Source organism: Bradysia coprophila, unplaced genomic scaffold (genome assembly GCF_014529535.1).
Source record: "Bradysia coprophila strain Holo2 unplaced genomic scaffold, BU_Bcop_v1 contig_24, whole genome shotgun sequence".
Lineage (NCBI taxonomy): Eukaryota > Metazoa > Arthropoda > Insecta > Diptera > Sciaridae > Bradysia > Bradysia coprophila.
The window spans coordinates 1,090,182-1,113,375 of NW_023503501.1; the positions used below are offsets into that span (position 1 = coordinate 1,090,182).

Sequence of the window (23,194 nt, forward strand, 5' to 3'; positions counted from 1 at the left end):
AAGAAACAGGATACCCAAACTCGAAGATGTTCTCGAAGATGTCGAAACGCGATCACAATATGGAAAAAGTTGGACATTTACAGATTTTTGTAACTTTAACATTTGCACCTACTTCTCATGTTTACGTTACCAACGTCCTGCGTAGGTGACCAAACCCATACATAAAATTATGATTAACTTTAAAATGGCCACATGAAAATTCGTTAAATTCGAATTTCGAAATGAGTTTTCACTGGCTACAGAATTTAAATCTAGAAAACTCGTTGTACTCGTGCCATAGTTTGTCTATATGTGACTTCCTTGTTCCTTGCGTTGGTTGGTTTATTTTTTATGGAGATGAAACTGCGTCACAGCCTTTGCTACCGCATGATGTTGATTGCTCTGAATAATTCTTCCTGTAATCGTGGTCTACTTTGATACATTCGTGGAGTTTCCAGACTCTACGTGCCATCAAAAATTTACGATAAAAATGCTGCAACGTTTGGCGATGTTACATTAAGATTGTGAGTGATCAAAAAAGATTTCGAAAAGAATTACACACACGGAATTTTGAAAATCGACACATTTTCTGTTTCTGTGTTTTACTTGAGTTTTCGATTTCTCCATATAAAAACACATGCAAAATTCACAAAAAACTAGTAAACCACAAAACAGAAAATGTGTCGGTTTTCAAAATTCCGTGTGTGTAATATACTCAATGCTTCCGTTTGAATATTTCGACTTTAACTTGCTGCCCATGTTATGGTCTAAGAATATATTTCCTTTTGGTCATAAACACATAGGGAACAAGAACTCTTATTCGAGAATCGAAAGTTAGATTTCACAACTTAAGTATATTCAATGAAAATCCGATGTCCCTTCCGAATTTATAACAAACAATTTTCTCCCAGCACGGCCATAATTAATATGACATCAAATTGGGGTTAGAAAATTAAATTTTCCTCTACTTATTTATTATCCCTTGCCAACCATTTTACATAACCTACAACCACTTAGACACCCTCGAAGGATCTAGCAGTAAATTGCAACAAATTTGTTGAAGACTTAACCTAATTAATAATCCAACATAAACGGGTTAAAACAAGCAAATTCTGTTGACCTTCTTTGTGTATCAAACAACTACTTGAGCATATTGTAAACACAAAACTATTAACTTTAATAGGTGTTACGGCACACTGTACCCATAAATCATCTACACACTAAGACACGAAATCCCACACACATATTTTCTTCTCACACATTTTATGAGCGGCATATTTAAAACCATATTCCTGTATGGGTGTCTCGTTTTTATTATAAATAATATTCACGAAAACTGAAAAGTACTTATGGGAAAACGAAGAAAGTCTGCAAACACAACATGAATTGAAAATTAAACAGGAATTTAAATTCATTTATTTGCCACAGAAAAAGGGAAAAATGTAAATTTGAATGGCTGACACTGTGACACATTATGTTGTATGTTGGGGATGAGAGGAGATTGTCATACACCAATCAGAACAGTGAGAAAGCGTTTTTATTGGAATTCCTAACTTTTTATATAGGTTTTGATTTGATCAGCAGTGAAAAAGAGCGGATACTCTGCTGGATGGTAGTTTATTTTTAATCGATCTGCTAGGCAATAACAGTGACCTTATGTCATCCATTTGGACTGTGACAAGTGAAAAGCTATCATAACGTTTCTTGCGAGCTTCCTTTCGATCTGTTGTTGACCGTGGCAAAAAGATCTTTCGTATTTAAATAGCTCAAAGCTCAAGCACAACAAAAATGTATTTATATTGAAGTAAGTGGGATGCTCAAAAGGGATTGATATAATATGTCGCCTTAAATACTAAATTTCCACGTCTCCTTTGTACTATATTTCTTTCGTTCTCAGACATTTAATATTCAAGCCCTTTGAAGAGTGTAGTTCATAATGTATTCTGGGATTTGTGGGAAAGACGGCACTCAAAGTAAGTAAATTTTTTCTTATAAAAAAAAGATGATTTTTTCATGGAAAGAAAATTGATGTTGTAAAGAGGTTAAAACTCTAATGTTCGATTTTAGTCTGTTTGATGGAGAAGTTTTGATTTTGTCTAATTTCCAAAAATTGATTAAAACTGGTCCGTCCGGTGTGATTTTTATGTAGGTGGAAGCAATGGACTTCGTTGACTTTCTTTTTGTTGAAACATAATACAAGTCTTTCTTCACCAAGAAATCTACGTATTTCATTCACTGCCTTTTTCCTTCATCTATTATATCTTTTCTACCATTGGCTCTCATCAGTTTTCTCTTAGTAAAAATTTCGCGCCAAAAATATATTATTTTTTTTAAATTGCCAGCAATAGATTGTGAAGATTGTCACTACAGCAAAAATCAGCCATGACACTGCCTTCGAGTCGGTCTTTTGAGATACGAAATTTAAAAATCAAAATCATTTGTTAGGAAATTAAATTTTCGATCACATTGTCGATGAAAATATTGTTCGGTGAAGTGACAGAAGTGACCGACTTGCCAACAGCGTCAATCAAATAGTGCTCAAATTCACAATATATATTGACAGATTTCTACAAAGTACAAAGGTGGTCCATAGATCATTGTCAATGTCGTTTGAAACGTCAAATAAGCTGTCATTTTCACAAAGCTAACCATAATATTAAAAAAAAATTATATGAAGCTCGAAGCTCTCATACTTCGCTTTGTGAAATTGACAACTCATGTGACACTATTTGAGAGATGAAACCGGTATTTGACACTGATCTATTATCCGTAGAAACCGTAGTTCACGACGCAAAAGTCCAAAATTCTCACATAAATTAAGTTTATTTATGTTGGCCACTGCGTTACTGACGTTCCAGTTCCATACAAAATAGCAGGCCAAAAAAATCTGTTCTTGCGCCTGTAATTGGAGTGTGTTGTTCGTAGTCATTCCACTTCTCTCACTTCTCTAGCAATCCGGCATTCTGTTGGGTAACCTTAATATCACAGCACTACAGCGCTACTCCTAACATGACCACTAAATTCATTTGATTTTGTTATACAATTACATTACATAAATAGAAGAATTTTTGAAATTATCACAAGAATACGTTAGCATCACTATTATCACAGAAGGTATTACGGATGCTCACTGCATTGCCCCTCTGGATGGCAATTGAAATCCGTTGGAGCAAAAAATCCAGACTTCGCGGTTCGCCGGTTTTGCGTTTCATAAGTTTTCCCAAATTTGACTAAAACAATTCAGTTTCCGGTCCGACAGACCCAAATGATTCGAATGCCACGGGCGTGAAATGGTAACGACGCTTCACGTCAATGTAATGGTTGTGTTTGTCGCGTTCTGCATGATCAGCTGCAGCCCCACTTTTGTTGGATGTTAGATTGATGTACGATGGAGACAAGTGTCGAATTTAGAGGCTTTAGTGATTAGAGCTTCCGCTTAGGATGTTTGTATTGTATGTTTTAACTCATACAACGAAAACAAGTCATCTATCTATACAAAAGAAACGCAGTGTCTGCTATGCTTCCATCAGCCTCCGAATGTTTTCTATGTTCATGCTAGAAGCAGTGCAGTGTTAGCAATAAAGAAAAAGTCAAAAAAATCTGTTAAAATTTACTCGAACAACTTTGCCCATGGAAACTTAGGTCAATTCTCAATGTTACAGAGTAGAAGGTGTAGCAAAGTGTGAAAAAACAAAACTCAAAACCCTACTTGAAACCGGTGGTGATTCACTTGTCACACAGACAAGACTACAAGACTTACTATGATTACGTCATAACCCATATTCTCACCCAGATTCTATGAAATCTTTTCATCCATGCAGAACTCCGAACTCTGTATACCGTTGACGTAAAAAATGTAAATTTGATTTAATACATGAGCTCGAGGGGTCTGTAATTACAGATTTCTCGAAAAGGTAAAATGTTAGGGGGTCATACAGTGCGTACGCTAAAAATGACGTTTTTTTTAGAATACCCTCCCCTCTTGCACGCAAAAATGGATGGACATTTTTTTGAAAATTTAACGTTTTTGTCTAAGCCCACTCATCCCTAAGAAGCGTGCGTACTTTGTGGATGACCCCTTACCGAGGTGAAATCATATTTTTTAGTAGAATTTTTCTGCGAAATTTTCCATAGAATTTTGTCAATCGAAGGAATCGCCTGTAAAGATTTTCCTCTTGTAATAGAATTTTAAGTTAAATTCACAATCGTCCGTTTTCCAGCCGCTTTTTTGACAGTTAGAATTAAAACAATGCAAAAGTTATCTAAACAATAGAAACGTCATGTAAACGGAGAGCTAAACGAAGGCAAAACGGACGACTGTGAATTTAACTTTAATAGCCCCTCACAAGCAGAAGAAACTTTCTAAAATGAATGCGTAAAATAAAAATAGGATTTTTTTTGATGTGTGGACATGACAAGATATGCTTATGAGCATTAAGTATACACACGTAGAATGATATAATGTCATTTTTACTATGCGTATCCATATACCTGAAAGAGATTTCCCAGTGACAATGAGTAATGTTCGTCAATTCACGAAAGAAATCTTACATAAAGCCATCAACATTTTTTTTTCTACTCTCTCTCCCGAACACACTTTTATGTCGGAATTTATGGGATTCTTTAAATCAAATTGTTGGATGATATGGTGAAGAACAGGGTACATGAAGAGGGATAAAGTTATCCAAGTTGTTGAATGGAGTCATTTACCTTTAATAGCATCAATGTTGAGCCGAAATTGGAACACAGAGTTGTCTCTTTCCGAAACAAGTACGGAATAATGTGTGTATGCAAACGGGACTCTTTGGAAACACAGCCGATCGAAATCGGACGCATTTTCAAGTGGAATTTCATTTATGTGCCCAGAAAGGTATTCGACTCTTAAGGCCAGTTCATGGTCGCACATATCGCCTTAAGGTCAGTTCATACTCGCAAAAATTGCGATATATGCGACCATGAACTGGCCTTAAACGAACCCGGTGCACATCTCTGCTTTACAATAAACCTACATTCGTAGCAAGCAATTGAGTTTCTGTTCATTTTATGAAGTCAAAGAAATGAGGTTTTCCACCTACTACGAAGTATAGGAGGAAAGCAACATTTTCAAGACCAATGATCGCTCGGTTTAGGACAATTTCGAACTGAACATGTAATTTTGATTTAGTTTATTTCTCCATCGCTCCAGCCTGTTTGAAGACCAAAAACAAATTGAAAACACTGAAAAATATGGGTCTCCTGGAGCGACAGTTTACTTCGACTAACTTTATGGCTTGCAACAAAATTTATCTGAGGTTTTTTATATGTGGAACGAAAGAGGGTAAGTCCAGCTACAAAACCCTATAGTCAGTTCCGCGGATAAATTCTGTTGCAAGCCAGTAGGACTGTCCAAACATGGACCATATTTTGAGTCATAAGTCCAGAACGGGTGGCGGCCCATACCGATGATTATACTCTTTATGAAGGTCTGTCAAAGGCCTATATTTCTACAAATTTTCAACTTTTCGAAACGTGTCTATCTTGAGCTATCACAAAAAACTGTTTTCACCACCCCTTGACATGTATCACTTTTCCAGAAAATGGGAAACTAACGGAAAAACTGAAAGATTCCTATTTCTTAGAACTGAAAGACGATTCAAACGAGCTATAGCTTGCCTGGATTGCCGAACCATTGTATTTATTTTCACCAAAATTGGTTCAAGTTTTGGCGATATCACTCTTAAAATGAAATAAGTGCAGTTGAAATATTCAACTGAAAAAGACTAAAAACGAAAACTTACACTTTTCTTACAGAAATTTCTCGATGTACATGAAACGTACATAGTCGTGTGGGGTCGAAATGTAACATACTTTCAATTACTTTAAAAACAATTGGTCATCAATGATATTGAAGATATGAATATTCAGATTTTAATTAGCGCAAACAGAGTCTCACGGAAGTTTGGTAGCATCTACTATGAAAAATAAACCTTTCTAATAGCCATTTAGAGACGTATGGGCGACGTATAGTGTCAAAATTGACATTAGAACAAAACAATTCTGTCAATTTTGACACTGTACGTCGCCCATACGCCGCTCTCTAAATGGCCAGTTACACGACCATGTATGTACGCTTCTTGTACATCTAGAAATGTCTGTAAGAAAAGTGTAAGTTTTCCTTTTTTTTCTGTTGAAAAATTCATCTGATCATATTTCAGTGGGGGTGAATGAATTTTAAACCCAATAAGATCAGATTTGCCCCGAAAGTACCTTTATAATGACTCCCCACACAGCCCTCTACGACTTGTGTAACAGCAGAAACTTCTGTAAGAAAAGTATATGTTTTCGATTTTTCATCACCTCCCACCGACCACACAAGCTTCGAAGAATTTTTTTTAAAGTGCTTTTTGCTTCTAGGGTCAAATGTCTCTCTGGGGATGACATAAAGGAAATTCCATTGGAAAATGCGTCCGATTTCGGTAGGCTGTTTTTCAAAAGAATCCCTCAAAAATGTATCCTTCTGATAATTTTTTATGATCAAGCATACGATTTTCCGATGTGGGAAGTTACAAAACAAATTGCATAGCTGGAAAAAGATTTTTCCGAATTTTTGTAATATAGTCACAGCTAGTCCCATACTAACGGAGGTAGGTAGATATACAGATAAATATGAATATTTACGACTATAACAATCACCACCACAATTTTGATCTAGACTCATTATTATTAGTTAACTTCAGGAACAGCTATTGTGAACTTCTTTTACAACGAATCTAGTCAACCGAGTTGATGATGTAGATTGACCCACATCAAAACATTTCGTGTTGTGTCGTTAATAATCAATTCAGTAGATATATAAAATGATTGCAGTATTCATGGAACTGTGCACGAACACAATAAAAGACTTTTATGGGAAGCTGCGGGAAAAGACATTTTTTTATCAATAATAATTTCAATTCTTCTCATACAGTTAACTCCGACCAAATTTGTGTCGCAATTTGTGATTTCACCTTTTCCAATACGCGCGTAAAACTGTTAAACTCGTATAAACACGAACGAGGCAGTGAGGTTCAGGGCCTATTTAAGGGGAATTCAATTCCCGAAAATTCGACCCCGTTGATTTCATGGCCTTCTTAGTTGTTTTTTTTATGTTTTTGAGCTTTATCGATTAAATTTGGATGATATTTATGGAAAACCTGAATTTTCGTGATATTGTGAGGGAGGTTGTATGAGTTTCCCAGCCGAAAAACAGCTAAAATAGAATGTGTTACAAATTTGATTGGTGTTAACTATATATTTTTGCAAGGCAGAGTAAAGTAAACCGGGAAGTAGCAGAGGACGCAGATACATTCAAAGGAGGGAGTTAAATCTCGTTACAATCGTTTACGAATTGGTTTCACGCATTTGTATTAGTGAGCGTTTCGTCGTTCTTATTGGCGATGGTGTTAGGTAAGTTACGGACTCGATGTAAAATAAGGCACTTTCCAAAGCTAGAAACTCTGAATCGATGTTAATCTATGTCCGAGACATTACTTTAAAAGACCGCGAAAGACTATGATATTTGAAAAAAAAAGTCGAGGAGCAGATTATGAATTTAAATATTTTTGATTCGTATATGCTCTATTGTCTGAATTTCTGCTCCACAGTCACATCGTGGATTGCCTATTGAAACGTGGTACTCATGAGGGACGACATTTTTTTCTTATTTCAGATGATTTCTCGACAGTTTTATCATAATTTTGTGACCATTTTCTCTCGAATACATTCAATTGTTTCCTAATGTTTCAAAAAGTTGGACATCAAGTGTATTGCTTGGAACTTTCAATAATAAAATAAGAGAAAATTCTTAAAAATCACATCCTAAAAACTTTCCCCGAGCTTCCGTAATATGTAGCTATGCTCATGCTGTGTATTGTGTAGGTATTATTTGCTCACATGTCTTATTGCCATTCGTCGTACACAATATACAATTTTCACCGTTGTTTACCATGATACTTGTCCGATTTTTTCTTTGTTGCAAGACAGCTTAGTTCAAAAGCTTTGTGAAGAAGTTTTCCGATACGTAAACAAACCATTTCCTAGACTCCAAATGGAATTTATATTCATAATTCCACTTGTGGCCACTTAATGGACTCTCCATGGTTTGGGTTGCCATTCGTATTTATTTATATTGTCAGAAATTAAATCTCTGCACGATAGATACCAGGATATACCATACCAAATACATAATAGCAAAAGTTTCCCGGTTTAATTTAGTTTTATTATTTTGTTGTTTTGTGTTGGTTTGTTCCTCAACTGGCCACATTTAAATAAATATTTTGCTTTATTCGGTGCGGATTGAAATGGACAATATTTATTTCTCTTTGAAAACAATTCAAATTTACATTTATAGTTAAAAATGTGTCACAGTGAAAATATGGTACAAAACTTTGGACTCAAACATAAATTGAGTTGGTGGTCGCTCTTTATAAAGAGTGTATTTCGTCCGCCGGTTAAGGTTTTTGTATTTATTGACACTGTGGATCATGCCGCCACGTTAGTAAGGCGTTGTAACGCAAGTCCACACTCAGTAACATTTTGATTCTTTTCCCTTGGCACAAATGACTCTCAAATCAGTACTAGTTCGACGAGCTATCGCAATTGGTTAAGATTTTAAGGTCAATCAATGTCGGCAATTTTTTCAGGTCTGCCATTCATGATGATTTCATTCGTTAATAACTCGATAAATTAGCGTTTTATTGAGTCAAATGGGTGTTCTACCACCCAATGATTTGATTTGTTCGTTTAGAGACCTCACTAACAGCCTTTCCCAGCCAGTAACAAGTGCAGTCTGGCTTAACGTGACATCCGAACCGCGCCTCAGAGTATGTATTTTGGTGCTTCATTCATATATCTCCTAAATGTCCCCCAGAATACACACAAATTCTTCGTATTTGGGTTACGCCATACGTGTCATTCAGTGTGGATATCGTATATCGTTGCAGCCACCAAACACACTGCAACTTCCCAAATTATGAAGCTTGAGTGATCAATGTGACAAAATCGCTTAAAAATTCCACGTGAAAATTGTCTAACAAGCGATTCGAGTCGGTATCATTTTGGTGGAAGGCTAGTACGTAACCCCTACATTAAGGGGGTAGAACACATATTTGACTCACGGAAACGAATATTTATCGAGTTATTAATAAACTACATCTGCTGTCAGCACTGACGAAAGACGACGTCCTCTATAGATGATCCCATATTGCATTTCAAAGTTTAGCTTTTTGTATGAGATGAGAATGGACCAACTTTTTTGAATGTCCATTTTGTAATGATGAATTTGATCAACCTTTCGATGTTTGTTTGTTTGTAGAGAATTCTAGCTCGAGATTGACCCAAGCGATTTTGGTGAAACTTAGGGAGTAGTTCGGGCGTGATTTAAGGGCTAGTTGCAAAAATGGCAAGTTTGGGGCTAAATTATCTCGTTTGGGAACCTTCGGAAGTTACCATAGAACACCCTTAAATATACATGTAAAAAGAGTGTTTTGCATGTATGTGTAAGTGTATCTCAATGTGCTGTGACGATAGAGTTTTGGTTTGACATTAGGTGACTCAAATTAAGTAGAGTGTTCGTGAATAATATCGGGTAGTTGGAAAAGTGTTTCAATTTAATGGTTTTAGGTTATTCATGGAACTGTGGAGGTAGAGAATTGGTTTCAGAAACGGTATCAGAGATTTGAGAATATTGCGATGTGGTATTTGCGAAAATGGGTAATTGGAAAAGAATTTCAATTTTTAATTCACCAGCACTAATTTACAAAGCTTACAAAAGCTCAGAAGAGTAAGGGTGATTAGTTTAAGTGTTAATATCAGAAATGGTGAATACATAAACAATTGGTTGTAGAGTTGAATTTTGCGTATCGGAACTTTGATCATCACCCTTTCTGATATCAATACTTTAAAAAGTAAAGGACCTGCGTCACCCTTCCTCTTCTAAGAGATTTTGTCTGATGAGAGTATACAGCGAGCTGAATGCCTTGGGATTCATTTAACCACACCTGGTCACAAGGTCTCAATGACCCAATGATTTTCGTTTTTCAATAATAGAAAAATATAAATTCCAAAATAATTACGTAACAAACGAGAAGGAAAAAAACTAATAAAAGAAATAAAATCGCTTAATGAAAACTTTTCTGGTTTGTTTGCAAGTTAATGGTTATTGTTTCCGTCATTACAATGAAAATTTGGGGAAAACGAGAACCGTTTAATTGTTACGAAATTGTGAGAAAACAGGAATTTTACGACACTAATTCAGTTATTTACTGATTTTATTGTTTCATTCGCTGGAAATTGATTTTTTTTTACTTCCAAGTGTGATTTGGGTCTGTGAAATAAACAATTTAACAATTTACTTATTTAAGTGGGCTGCCATTTCTCGTTCGGCTATATATCCGTTTTTATTTTTTCTAATTATACAATGTTATTGTGCCTCGAGCTTCGCAGAAAATCCATTGAGAGTGAAAAAGTTGAGTATATAATAAGATTTGAAATTGGGTATATTTTCCCAATTGAAGCGGTGTTATCGATTTTTAATTGAATGGTATAGGATATGCTATACCTATCGAGTGTTCGATTAGTGTAAAAATTTCTCTTACACGAAAGTAGTTGTCGTCATTTCATTTTGCTTTCAACTCCGCCTTAAACACGTAGATTTATAAAAGAAAATTTTCTGTAATGCAGACTTATGGAGTGGAATAGCATTACATTGACGTTATTATACAGGAACGTACGTACTTTAATATTGATTGTCTGCTGTGGAATGATTTGGATCTTAACAACGATAGAAATGAATATTAAGATATAACAGTACAATAAAACACGAGCTTGGAATTTTCGTAGAGTTACAATGCAGAGAGATGAAAAGTTTGCGACTGGGACGTCCCAGTCGCCAACTTTTCATCTCTCTGTTACAATGATATAGAACTTAGAACATCAAACAGTGTGCACTTAAAAGAATTGTGTACCACTAGGCATCATAATATGCAAGATTTGCAAGCTTCAAATGCCTCTGTGGCATAAAATGTTGGATGCAGCTATATGCAAAGTACTTTATTAGGCTCACGTGTTTATTACGCCAGCGGGCTGTGATATATATTACACACTTGTCACGTAGAAGTCGAGGCTTGCCCAGACTGATAGTGACAAGTGTGTACTCTATTTTATCACATAAGCGAAAACGAGACAACAACATAGACCTGAAGTGTAATTTTTGAATTATTCTTCTAGTTAAGTAATTTTGACATCCGAACACCGCGCGTATGTATAAAGTGTATTTCTCTGCCTCACAACGCAAAAAAACAAGGCATCAGAACAGTCGGAGCGTTTGCTGCGACTTATCCCCGTACAACCCGTAATCCTATTTCGTCCGCAACCATAATACGTCCGTAGCCCTAATAAGCCCAGAACCCTAATACGTCTACAACCGTCTAATGCGTCTGTTGCCAAAATGCAAGTCAAGTTGGGCATTGTCAAATTTACTGAAACTGTTCGTTTTTAAAATTGCGCATAGCGCAATTACGAAAGCCCGTACGAAGTACCTTTCAAATAAAACCAACAATTTACGACATTATTTTAGAAACCCAAAATTTTTTGCCAACTTTCCATTGGGTATTCAATTACCTCTCAAATGAAACAAAAACTAGCAAAATCGGTTGAGATTTACTCGATTTATGTGCAAAAAGCACTTAGGGCCGAGTAGCGGCCTTAGTGCAAGGGCCTAAATTTGAAACTTTATTTGCCATCATTCTATTCGGCATTCAATTATCTCTCAAATGAAACAAAAACTAGCAAAATCGGATGAGATTTACTCGATTTATGTGCAAACAAGGCATCAGAATAGTCGGAGCGTTTGCTGCGACTTAGCCACGTACGACCCGTAATCCTATTTCGTCCGTAACCATAATACATCCGTAGCCGTAATACGCCCGGAACCCTAATACGTCTACGACCCTCTAATGCGTCTGTTACCAAAATGCAAGTCAAGTTGGGCATGGTCAAATTTAATGAAAGTGTTCATTTTTAAAATTGCGCATAGCGCAATTACGAAAGCCCGTACGAAGTACCTCTCAAATAAAACCAACAAAACTTTTTTTTGCCATCATTCTATTTGGCATTCAATTATCTCTCAAATGAAACAAAAACTAGCAAAATCGGTTGAGATTTACTAGATTTATGTGCAAAAAACACTTAGGGCCGAGTAGCGGCCTTAGTCCAAGGGCCCAAATTTGAAACTTTTTTCGCCACGTTATTTTCGGTATTCAATTACCTTCCATAAAAAACTAAATCTAGCAAAATCGGATGAGATTTACTCGATTTATGTGCAAAAAACACTTAGGGCCGAGTTACGACCTTTGAGCCCTCCCAACAAGCCCGCGTTGCATCTTACCCAAAAACAATGTTCAGCAACTTTGTTCTACTCGTCAATACCTTTTATTTGATATATCACAAGCAGCTATTGCGTGCGTATTTCGGTAGATATCGTCCTGAAAAACACCTATAGGGCCCTAGCTCTGGAGGGGCCGACCCTACCATGCCCATTTTCGAACTTGACCTTACTTTTGTCGATACCAATCGGGAAAAAAAAAGAATTTTGAAAAAAGGTTGTGATTTACTCAAGCTAGAGGGGTCACAGACGGACGGACGGACGGACATTTTTTTTATTGCGGATTCGTCATCTATGAACATAACCAAATGCTTTGCTCTTACTGTCTGCTTCCAATTCGACGTGTTACAAACGGCATATTAATCTTATAAGCCCCCAGTACTTCGTACGGGGCTAAAAATGAGTGCAGAAGAGGTACAAGATTTTGAGAGAGAGTAAATGGATGAAATTCTCTCACAAAATCGTTCATCTCTTTTGAACTAACGTTTTCATGGGCTATGGGGCAAACAACTTCAGCAAACAAAACAAATGAATTGTCAATTACATTTAAAAATAAATATATTTAATCAACAAAACCATCTTCCTATTTGGAGCAGAGAAAAAAACTAATTTTTTGTCCATATTTCCATCAAAATCACTTGAAAATATGCACAAAAAAGTAATTTATGCAACAAGTCCAAGTTCAAGTCTCAAGCTTTCAATTTCTGCAACAGCTTTGGTTGATGCGGCAACTTATTTTCGAATTTACACGTCGCTTTTTTAAGCGATCTTCTTTATTTTTTGCAGCTCCTAAGATTTTGTGCACTTATTCGAAAGTCGGTCGCTGTAAAATTTTTGAAAATGCTTCCTCTTCACGCAAATGTTTTCACGACCATGACTTTTTATAAAAACAATGAAAATGTATAATCACGTTTCACATAAACTATCATTATTCGGATCATTATTATTCCGAATACTCGTAAAGCAAAAACCAATCACAAAGAAGCAAATCAAACTCTTTTAAACACCTCAATATGCCATCAAGGATCAAGGGTGTCTTCCCTGACTAGGTCCGTCATTAATCTGCTAACATGTTAAATATACAGTCACGGAAATAGGGGTAGCGTTTCCATCTGACATCACCTTCACCCAGTCAGTAAGAATCGTTTATTGGCGTGTCCTGGAGTGAGACCCGTTTTGGACTACTTAGAAAATTATTTTGGTCCCACCCAGAAAAGCTATACTGAATGAAGCTGCAATACCCCTCTATTGTATATTTGAAATGTGTTAGTCGGTTTTTTGTTAATGAGTTTAAAATTTCCCGCTATGGCGCTATAAATACGAGCTTAGATAAATTTATCATTCAGTGTTATATCAGCTTTAGCAAACGTTTAGCCACAAACGAGATGAAATCCATTTTTCTAACAATTTTATTTGCTTGTCTGACTGGGCGTGTCTACGTAAGTGAAATAGAATTTGGTTCTTCGTAGTGTACATTCCGAAAATTGAATTTCTTTGGCAGAATTAGATTAGCCACACGGGTGTTTTGTTTATAACATATAATATTGTGCAATCTTTGTCACCAGAGCGAAGCGAGGGCCCGTTTATGTTTTTTTCGTCGCTTCTTTCCCATGTCGTTTAGGAAAAACGTTGTTCTTAACTTTTGTTAGTTCTCCTTTTACGTAGTTTATAAGTGCGTCCTTTTGGCACCGTGTGCCAGATTCCCCGATACCTTTTTAAATTAATCAAAATGTGGGAAAATCTAGGGAAATATGGGAAAATTCAAGAAAACATTTTCTGAAAATTAGTCTCTGGGTCTGGAGATGACCCACTCGAGACGTGGAACCTAGTTCTATTTATTAAAATTGTTGTATTACATTTGAATCTCTTCAACCGAATCACTCACATCAAATGAAAAGTCTCCGGAAAACGTATTCTGTGCTGATTTTGAAAGAAAAAGAATTTCATTTACACAATAAAGTTCAACAACAGCAAATAACCGAATCTTGATGGTTAGTCTGCATAAAGAACAGCATCTGAAACTAAAATCACTTTTCATTTTGCAGACTGATGAAGCGTCTGATCTTAAGCAAAGATATCAGCAAGTTCATTTGACCTGTGCAGCCAGAACGCTTTTCAACCCGGCCGGTATTAAATATTTGATGGACCTAGATTTTGCTGCTGCCCAAAGAATACCAAATCATGACTGTTTTGAAAAATGTGTTTTCAAAAGTATCCGTACCGTCACACCGACTGGGATAGACAATGACAAAATTTTGGCAATAGCTGCCATATTTCAACCACAGACTGTGCCACAAACTCAAATTCAGTTAGCTGAATGTGCCAGCTTGTACGATCCCAATAACTTTGACTGTGCGGCAGCCTGGCGATTATATCTTTGTCTGCAGAATGCTGAAGATACTCTAAGTCTACCGAAAGCACCAACAGCTTTTCTGGTTCGAGCTGCTTGGGATTCTGTTTGAAAATCTAGGGGGGGAAAATCGACTTTGTCATCTAACGGATATTACTCGGAATAAAATGATATTTTTACTGAAGTGTTTGTTTCACATCGCAAGCCGATAATTCAATTTATGTAAAACATCTTGAATTCTTCTGTAAAGTCGAATGAAACGAAACATTGACTACTACACAGATAGATGAAAAGTTGGCGATTGGGACGTCGCTTCGACAGATAGCTGAAAAGTTGGCGACTGGGACGTCGCTTCGACAGATATAGGCAACCAACTTTTCATCTATCTACGTTTATAATATCATCATAAATCAAAATTGATCATCTTGGGTAACATTGTAGCTGGTCAAACCCTTCCACTTGATAGTGCGTATTTTTCGGAATTTTAATTCTGAAAAATTTCCGAAAAACTCAGAAATATTTCTGAAATTTTCTTCGGAATGTTTCCGAAGTTTTTCGGAATTACTTGGAATTTTCAGAGTTAAACTTCTCAAAAATAGATCCTGCTTCTTGATTCTCAGTTTACCAAAGGCTGACCAATCAACACCACATCTTCGTGTAGGTAAATTGTCCAGAGTCCAGACCCAATTTCAATTTGTGACCAAACAAATACCTCCCCTATGAACCTATGAAATTTACATGCGCATAGGATATTTCGTTCCAAAATACTAAACAATCAGAGAGATGCTAATATATCGACTGGGTCGTTTCGACGGATAGAGGGAATATGTCGAATGACAGTTGGGTTTTTGAGAGAGAATTCAATACATTTTCTCTCAACCAATTTTAAAATCATTCGACATATTCCCTCTCTCCGTCGAAACGACCCAGTAGTCAAATTAGCATCTCTCTGTAAACAATCAATTTTACTATAAAACGCTGGCTGTATGAGTTGGTATCTCGTTGCTTTATATCAATTTATTGTCTAAAGATTGCATTCCCATTATATGCTCGTAAATATATTTGTTTTCGCTACTGAGACCGTTTTCTTGTGTATTTTCATAAACTTCATACAGATCAAATATGTTTTTCCGACAAACTCAAATATATCGCGAACCCGATGCAGCGAAAAGAGCGTCAAAATGTGAAAACCAACTTGTAAGTGAAGTTAATGTTTCGCCTGAACTGATTTAAGTTTGCTGAAATGGCAAACATTTTCTGCTTAAATACATTCAAGCGGCAAATTCATCTCGCACATTATTATGCATTCATGATTATACTAAGCCTACATATAATTATAAATAAATACACGAAATGTATACCAAACTTAATCTTTTCATACATATATTGGTGTAATGATATAGCGAGTGTTTGTGTGCATATAAATTTGTCGGTATTACATATACTCTGCCAACGTTGCGATATACTGAATATATGAAGAGATAAAACTTAACTTAAACTTGGAAGTAAAGTTTCGTTCGGGGAATATATTTCGAATCCAGTAAATAGCAAAAGTTTTCAATTTGCAAGTTTGTGTATATTATTATGCAGGCCGCTGGTTTCACTCATTCTTGAAGAACAAGAAATACCGAATTACAGCACAGACCGAGAGGTGCTTGACAAACCGGCAATGTCTTTGGGGGTGGTTCGCTTCACATATTACCAATACAGCAAAATTTTCCAGAAAGCAATAAATTAATAGTTGTCATTGTTACAACGGAGCTGTATTGTACTTGACACCATGACAGAATTGTTAAGTTTAAGATAAGTTCAATTTGTTCCATCCATATACATAATGCAATAGCATATAGTGTTAAAGCATCTGAAGTTTTTGGGTTTAAGGTTTAGGGGTTGAATTCGTTAAGATGTCTTCAAGTAGTTAAATTTGATTCGGTTTTTGAGGGTTTATAGTAGTTTCGGTGGCGGACGTTTTGTTGGCTGTATCATCTGGTCTGCGTAGAATATGTTGAAAGCATTAAATTCTATTCGAAGTTTAAGATTTATTGCGATAAAAAAGTTTAATTAACGTTATAGATTAATTGTGTCAGTCGACTATAACAATTTTGTCATAAATTCAGTCTACAAAGTGCTTTATCAATGCTTATTATTGGGAATTTCGATTCTTCAATTCTCAAACATTCTTAAATTTTAGAATTTTAGAAATTTCCAAGAATTATTTTTCCAAAATCCTTTGAATTCATAGAAATTTCTGAAAACTCCAAGAAATTTCGAGAAATTTGTAAAAATTCCCAAAAAATAAAATTTTTAAATTTTAAGAATTTTTAAGAATTCAATTCTTAAAAATTCTTAAAAATTCTTGAAACTTTTGAAAATTCCTAAAAATTCTTAAAAGTCAGTTGTCGAAAACTTCGAACCGAATTTCGGGAGGCTTTTAAAGGACAAGTTTTGTCTTGAAATAATTTCGGTTTCATGATGGAACTGGTCACAAATTGGTCTACACTCTACACTGAGGTAGTCAAAATCGTTTTTGATTGATATCTTTTACAATAAGAAACAGGTTTATCTGAAATAATTGGTCGTTGGTATGCATTTTAGTTGGACTTTTAAAAATTTCGAAAATCTTCCTGTGAGCGGTGTAGGAGGCATTCTAAGACGAAAAAGTTACAAACTTCTTCAAGTGCGAGGGGGAAACCACTATTTTATGATTAACATGGTTAATCAGTTAATCTGTTAATCAGAATTAATTTGAGAATTTAAACAGTCAATCGGTGATTAACATTGATTAACCGCTATATTTCACGTTTCTTTGTAGTGTTTGTAGTCGTTGGACAGGCCTCTACTATTCGTGACACGACAAACCTACTACTACAAATATTCTCTAAAATTCCAAATTTCACCTGGACAAAGTACCTGGTCGATCCAAAGACAGTCACCAGTGCAGACATTGTACTGAGTCCTACACATTCGAATCATTAGGCCACGTTCTTGGTTACTGTTCCCGAGGCTCACTTCTACGCAATAAATGACACAATCTTTTACGGAGTGCAATAGTAGAAGCACTACGGAAGAAAGGCTACATAGTATATGAAGAGAAGGAATGTATTGTACAAGATGGAACTACAAGACCAATCGATATTATTGCCATCAACGAAAAAACTAAAATCGGCATAATTCTGGATCCAACTGGCCATTTTGAAACAGGAATCAACCAAGACGAAGAAGTTGACTTGGAGAAAAGTTTAATCCGAGAACCGTGCATTCCCGATTTGAGAGCAATGTACGATCTAAATCAAATTGACGTATATGGCCTTTTGTTTGGTGCAAGAGGAACCGTTTTCAACACATATGAAAACATTCTTTACCCAAATTTCTATTAGTGCGGGTCCTTAGCATAAAAATAGTGCAAACTATAGTAGAATCGTGTGCTTTGGACCAGTGATTAATATAGATATGTAGATTTAAAAACGATTACTATCCCTTAAGAAACTCACCCTTAACCCCTCCACCCCTATTTAAAGTTTTCAGTGTAGATGCAACTTGAATGAATAATTGTGAACTGATTTCTTCACATATCGTAGTGATATACAGCTCAAATGAAAGAGGAAGATTCAAGCCTTTTTTCAGGATCCTAAAATTTTCCACAATTTTCCGATTTTCCACACATTTTCCAATTTTTCTTCTGTGGTAGTTATGAATTTGCAAGTTAAATTTAAATATCTTCAAAAGTTTGTTTTGAAAATGAAAATTTCTTTTTGGATTATTGTTTTGTATTTAATTTGCCACTACTTTCCCGAAGAGACCTCTTTTGGATTTTTCCGCCAGGTGCCATTTTTGTGTTAAATTTGAGCTAGTTTTAAAGAGATTTTTTTTGACAAAAAAAAACTTTAGGTCGTTTTTTAAGCAGATTACTTGTTAAAACTACTATAAATTACTGAAAAATAGTAAAATAGTTGATTTTCAAATTTAGGGACAGGGTTATGATATGGTATGGTATGTGTTTATTATGCCAATTTGTTACCCCTTATAAACTTTGACCAAACCTGTAACTCTCGCATTCAGATCTAACAGAAAATAATTAACATCATCATAAAGCTGCAGATCTCAGCTTTACGAAGAGACCAATGGACAGCAGATTGAAAAGTAATATGCTTGCAGTCAGTCAGCATAATGTTCAGAGAATTTTCCTTACTTCTCTTAATCGTCATTTCAAACAAAATGACCGAAATCATGACTGAAATTCTCTATTCAGGCTATTTAACAATGATATCCATAATAATTTTTGAAATATTTCACGTTTGCAAAATAAGAAATTCATTTTCAAAAGCTGAGATTAAGTCTGAGGAGGACATAAGTATTTTTATTGCTTTATGTAAACTCAAATGTTCCTCAATTTGATATTTCCCTACTTTAATCATTTGATTATTATTTTACTTTAACCGCACCTAAATTTCGCTTATCTGTTGACTTAATGCCCTCCTTTAAAGCCAAAAAAATAAACCAAAAATTCTATCATTTAAATAGCGTTTATGCAAATAAAATTGAAATTGTTTTTGAAGATAAAAGTTGTTCCGCAGTTCCATACACAACGGTGCCGTACATTCCGTACAGTTGATGCAGATAAAAAGAATTTATCCTGCAAATTTGCCTAAGCACGTCATACAATCTCAAAGCGGAAAAAGTTTTTTTTTTAATAAGCCCAAACGATTGAACGAACCCTTTTAAGCATAATTTTTCCATAAAGCATTTTTTGCTTGCCTTCTCCTCGTTATAAGCTTAACACTTCACCCTTTCATTTTAATAATAATTTCATTCATGCAATTATCCAGGTTTTTCGTTCGCGTTCCACCTACTAACTTTCAGTTTTTTTTTTGCGGAAAATATTATCGAAATAAAAGTATATAGAATTTTGTACAACAAATTGTTCGGCGGTGGTTGTTGCGGTAGCATTTTGGGCACGATAAATTTAGCGCAAATCTTTGGCGAATGTAATGTTCGTTATTGCTTTTTGAAAGGCGGATTTTTTCTCCGTTCCGCAACGATTGAACGTAGAAGACGGGGTATAAGAATTTGCTTTGAGGAGTAAATGTAGCACGGAAAGTTGTTACTTTGTATTTATAAATTGCATGTACGGGAGGCAGTGTAAGAGAATAAAATTATTAGATTTAATGTTACTATCAGGTTCGTAGCTGTGGGAAACTGCAGATCCTGGAACGTGATAGGGCTTTCCCTAGATACTGGTCCCATTACTTTCCAACAAAAATCGGACAAGATGTAAGAATGCCCCTTTTTGTACCCACAGTGGACTATCTGGATCCTGATGGTTTTATTGAGGTAATCCGGTCTATTGAGGTAATCCAAGCTCCAAATAATGTTGTGTGGCAGTAAATGCTCGTAAGATTTTCGCTTCACTACATTTGCCTCTGCAGTGAGGGTGTCCTGTGAGAATCGCTTCTTTTGCTTTTACTGCTGAATGACAAAGTTGGCCCGCAGCCTGCTGTTAGATTCGCAGATTTCTGGGAGGAGAATGAAACGACTCATTATTAAAATAAACTGCGAATTTTAACAGAATAAGACTCATAACCAATTCCCTCTAAGGCTTACTTACTCGAGAGCAGAGCATAGATCACTAGATTATGTGAAATATCATTATCACCGTAATTCCAAATCTACTTCCGTTTTCCATTTTCTTTATCAATTCTGCGTAATCAATTCGCTCTACCACTTCCTTACATTTTTTGTGATCAATTCCTTCTACCACTTCCTTCCATTTCTTGTCGTCAATTCCTTCTACCTTCAGAATTTCCAATTTCTCGCGACCATCAGCTGGACTATGACTTGTACTACTCCTAACACCACTGACAGCATCATGAAATCTTTGTTCCACTTGAATGTTGCATTTCTTTCAATATAACTTGTTCCGGCTTTTATGTTTTCTATTCCATGTACGGTACCCAAGGTCTTGTATTTCATGTTCTGCCGATGTTTTTAACATTATTACGTGTGTTTTCTATGTTCCGTGATTTCGGAGAGTTCCGAATGTTCACAATTTAATCGTCGATTACATTAAAAAAAATATTTTCCAATTCCCCGTTCTCTGGGCCCATAACCTGTTAGATTCTAAGTTTCCGGTAGCAGAATGAAACGAATCATTAGAAAATAAACTGCATTTACTGATGAAACCAGGGCCTATTTTAAGTAATTTTAATTACCAAAAATTACTAAAAATTAATAAAATTACCAAAAAAAATGAGTAATTTTTTGGTAATTTTAGTAAATTTTTGAAATTTTTAGTAATTAAAATTACTTAAATAGGCACTGAATGAAACGTCCGAAACCAATGTCGAATATTAACTGAATAAGACTAATTAAATAGCTTTTTCGAGAGCATGGATCACTAGATTATGTAAATTATCATTTCCAAGACTGAATGACCAGACTTACTCTCAGTATACTTCTAATTCCTAATTGATAGACCAGACCACACTTAATCGTCGTTCTCTTAATGGACAACCTGTATTTGGAATCAATGCTGATATCGATTTACAATGAACACATTTCCAATTCAACCCGAAACACCGAAAAATTAGTCAGATCACAAAAATTCAGCACCAAAATTATGTAGAATTAAACATTAGTAAAAAAAATTGTTTATCTTTTCTTCGTAATCCCGTTTTATCAATAAACGTATACCATTGCTGATACGAGACCCAATGTAGACAAATAAAAGAAAATTTACTCAACATATTTCTGCCAAAAGTAGATATTTTCGATCAAAGTGAAGGTGTGTGTTGTGAAACGTGGCAGAAATGAATTCTCAAAAACAGTGGATACCCGACCCACACAACCCTACTCAATGGATACTGAATCCGAACTTTCACCGACCCGATGAAGAAGCGCCTGTCGTAAGTCTTCCGGTTGTAACGGAATATCTAGACTTCCATGGCCCTGGTTTCCATTGCCCCGGACCAGAAACCTGTTCGCACATTTCGCACCAAAGTCAAGCACAACGTGGACCACCGTTTATTGATATGCATGGACCGGGATGGGATTGCACAGGAGGTTCCGATTGTCCTTATTGAAATTACTTGTTTAATGTTTTAAGATAAATAAAAACAGAAATTGAAAACAGCTAAGAATCAATGGCATTCATTTTTCTGGTGTTGAGCTTGTCGCAGGGCCTATTTTTAGGAACTTATTTCCTAAAAATTCTTACAAAACTCCTAAATTCTGAAAAATAGGCTGTGACTTGTAGTGACCATGAACTTTGTAATATGGTGCAAAATATTCAATTGGGAAAATAATATACCGTACAGTCGCTCCCACTTTTGTTTCAGTTTCTTAGCACCTCGGAACTGGTTGATTGAATGTTTCTGGTTTTGATAAAAACATATCCTGGAAAATAAACTAAATATGAAATTGAGTGAACGAGTGATAAACGAATTTTTAATCAATGCAATAGATATGCAGATATGAAACGAATATTGTGACTTTTAGTCTTAGTTTCAATTTTATGCTATAATCCGGAGAGCGCTCTGAAATCAAAGCTTTTTTGAAAAGCCCCTGTAATGCGGCAACATTAAAATTCACTATATTTAAGAATAGTATAATGTCATAGGCAAGGCGTCGGTAGCGATAGCTTTGTTATGATTAGACGGCATACTCATGATTTTTAACCTCTCACATTCAACAAGTGTTGGTATAGTCATTGAATTGACAAATATGTATGTTGCCGGTTATTGTGACTTGTCAACTTTAGGCACACCGGGAAGTGCTAAGGGGTCGAGGAATACCTCCAAATAAATTTCTAAAAATCAAAAATTTGACTTTTGATTTTTATAAATTTATTTGGAGATATTCCTCGACCCCCTTAGCACTTTCCGGTGTGCCTAAAGTGCCTGCTCGAGCATTATCCTCTACGTGTTACACATTGAAATTAATTGCGGCTTGCCAACTTTCGGCACCCTGGACTTTACTTAAATCGTCGAGGAATGCCTCTAAATAAATTTCTAAAAATCCAAAACTGAATTCTAGATTTTTAGAAATTTATTTGAAGGCATTCCACGACTATTTAAGTAAAGTTCAGGGTGCCGAAAGTTGACAAGCCGCAATTATTGTGAATGTGTCCTTATGTTCGCGTGCTGTTTTAAATAAAAACAACCGTATGCCGAACAAAATACAATACTTTTGTCTACTTACATTAGGCATGGGATCGTCTCCAGATCTTGCACATATTGTGTTGCACTAACAGGAATAAGAAAACAGACAAAAATTTTACGTGTTAGTTTGTGGATTACAAACTCCGGTTAACAGATGAAGTACTAGACTTGACAAAATATCTACGAACACATTCAGTACATAATGCAATAACCGAGCTAATTAACGCCGAGAATGTGGTGATTTAAAGCTGCATTACGCTTTGCATTTTGCGGTTTTTGAGGCATGAAAATTGCGTATACAACAAAATT

The 23,194-nt window shown here is 35.7% G+C and overlaps 1 protein-coding gene across 1 annotated transcript; it reads left to right on the forward strand.

Annotated features, from left to right (window-relative positions):
• Positions 1 to 13,738: 13,738 nt before the first annotated feature.
• On the forward strand, positions 13,739 to 14,875 carry LOC119077741. The gene is made up of 2 exons (XM_037185020.1): positions 13,739 to 13,818; positions 14,425 to 14,875. The coding sequence occupies exons 1-2, from the start codon at positions 13,765 to 13,767 to the stop codon at positions 14,839 to 14,841; spliced, it is 471 nt and encodes a 156-aa protein (XP_037040915.1). The 5' UTR covers positions 13,739 to 13,764; the 3' UTR covers positions 14,842 to 14,875.
• The last annotated feature ends 8,319 nt before the right edge of the window (positions 14,876 to 23,194 follow it).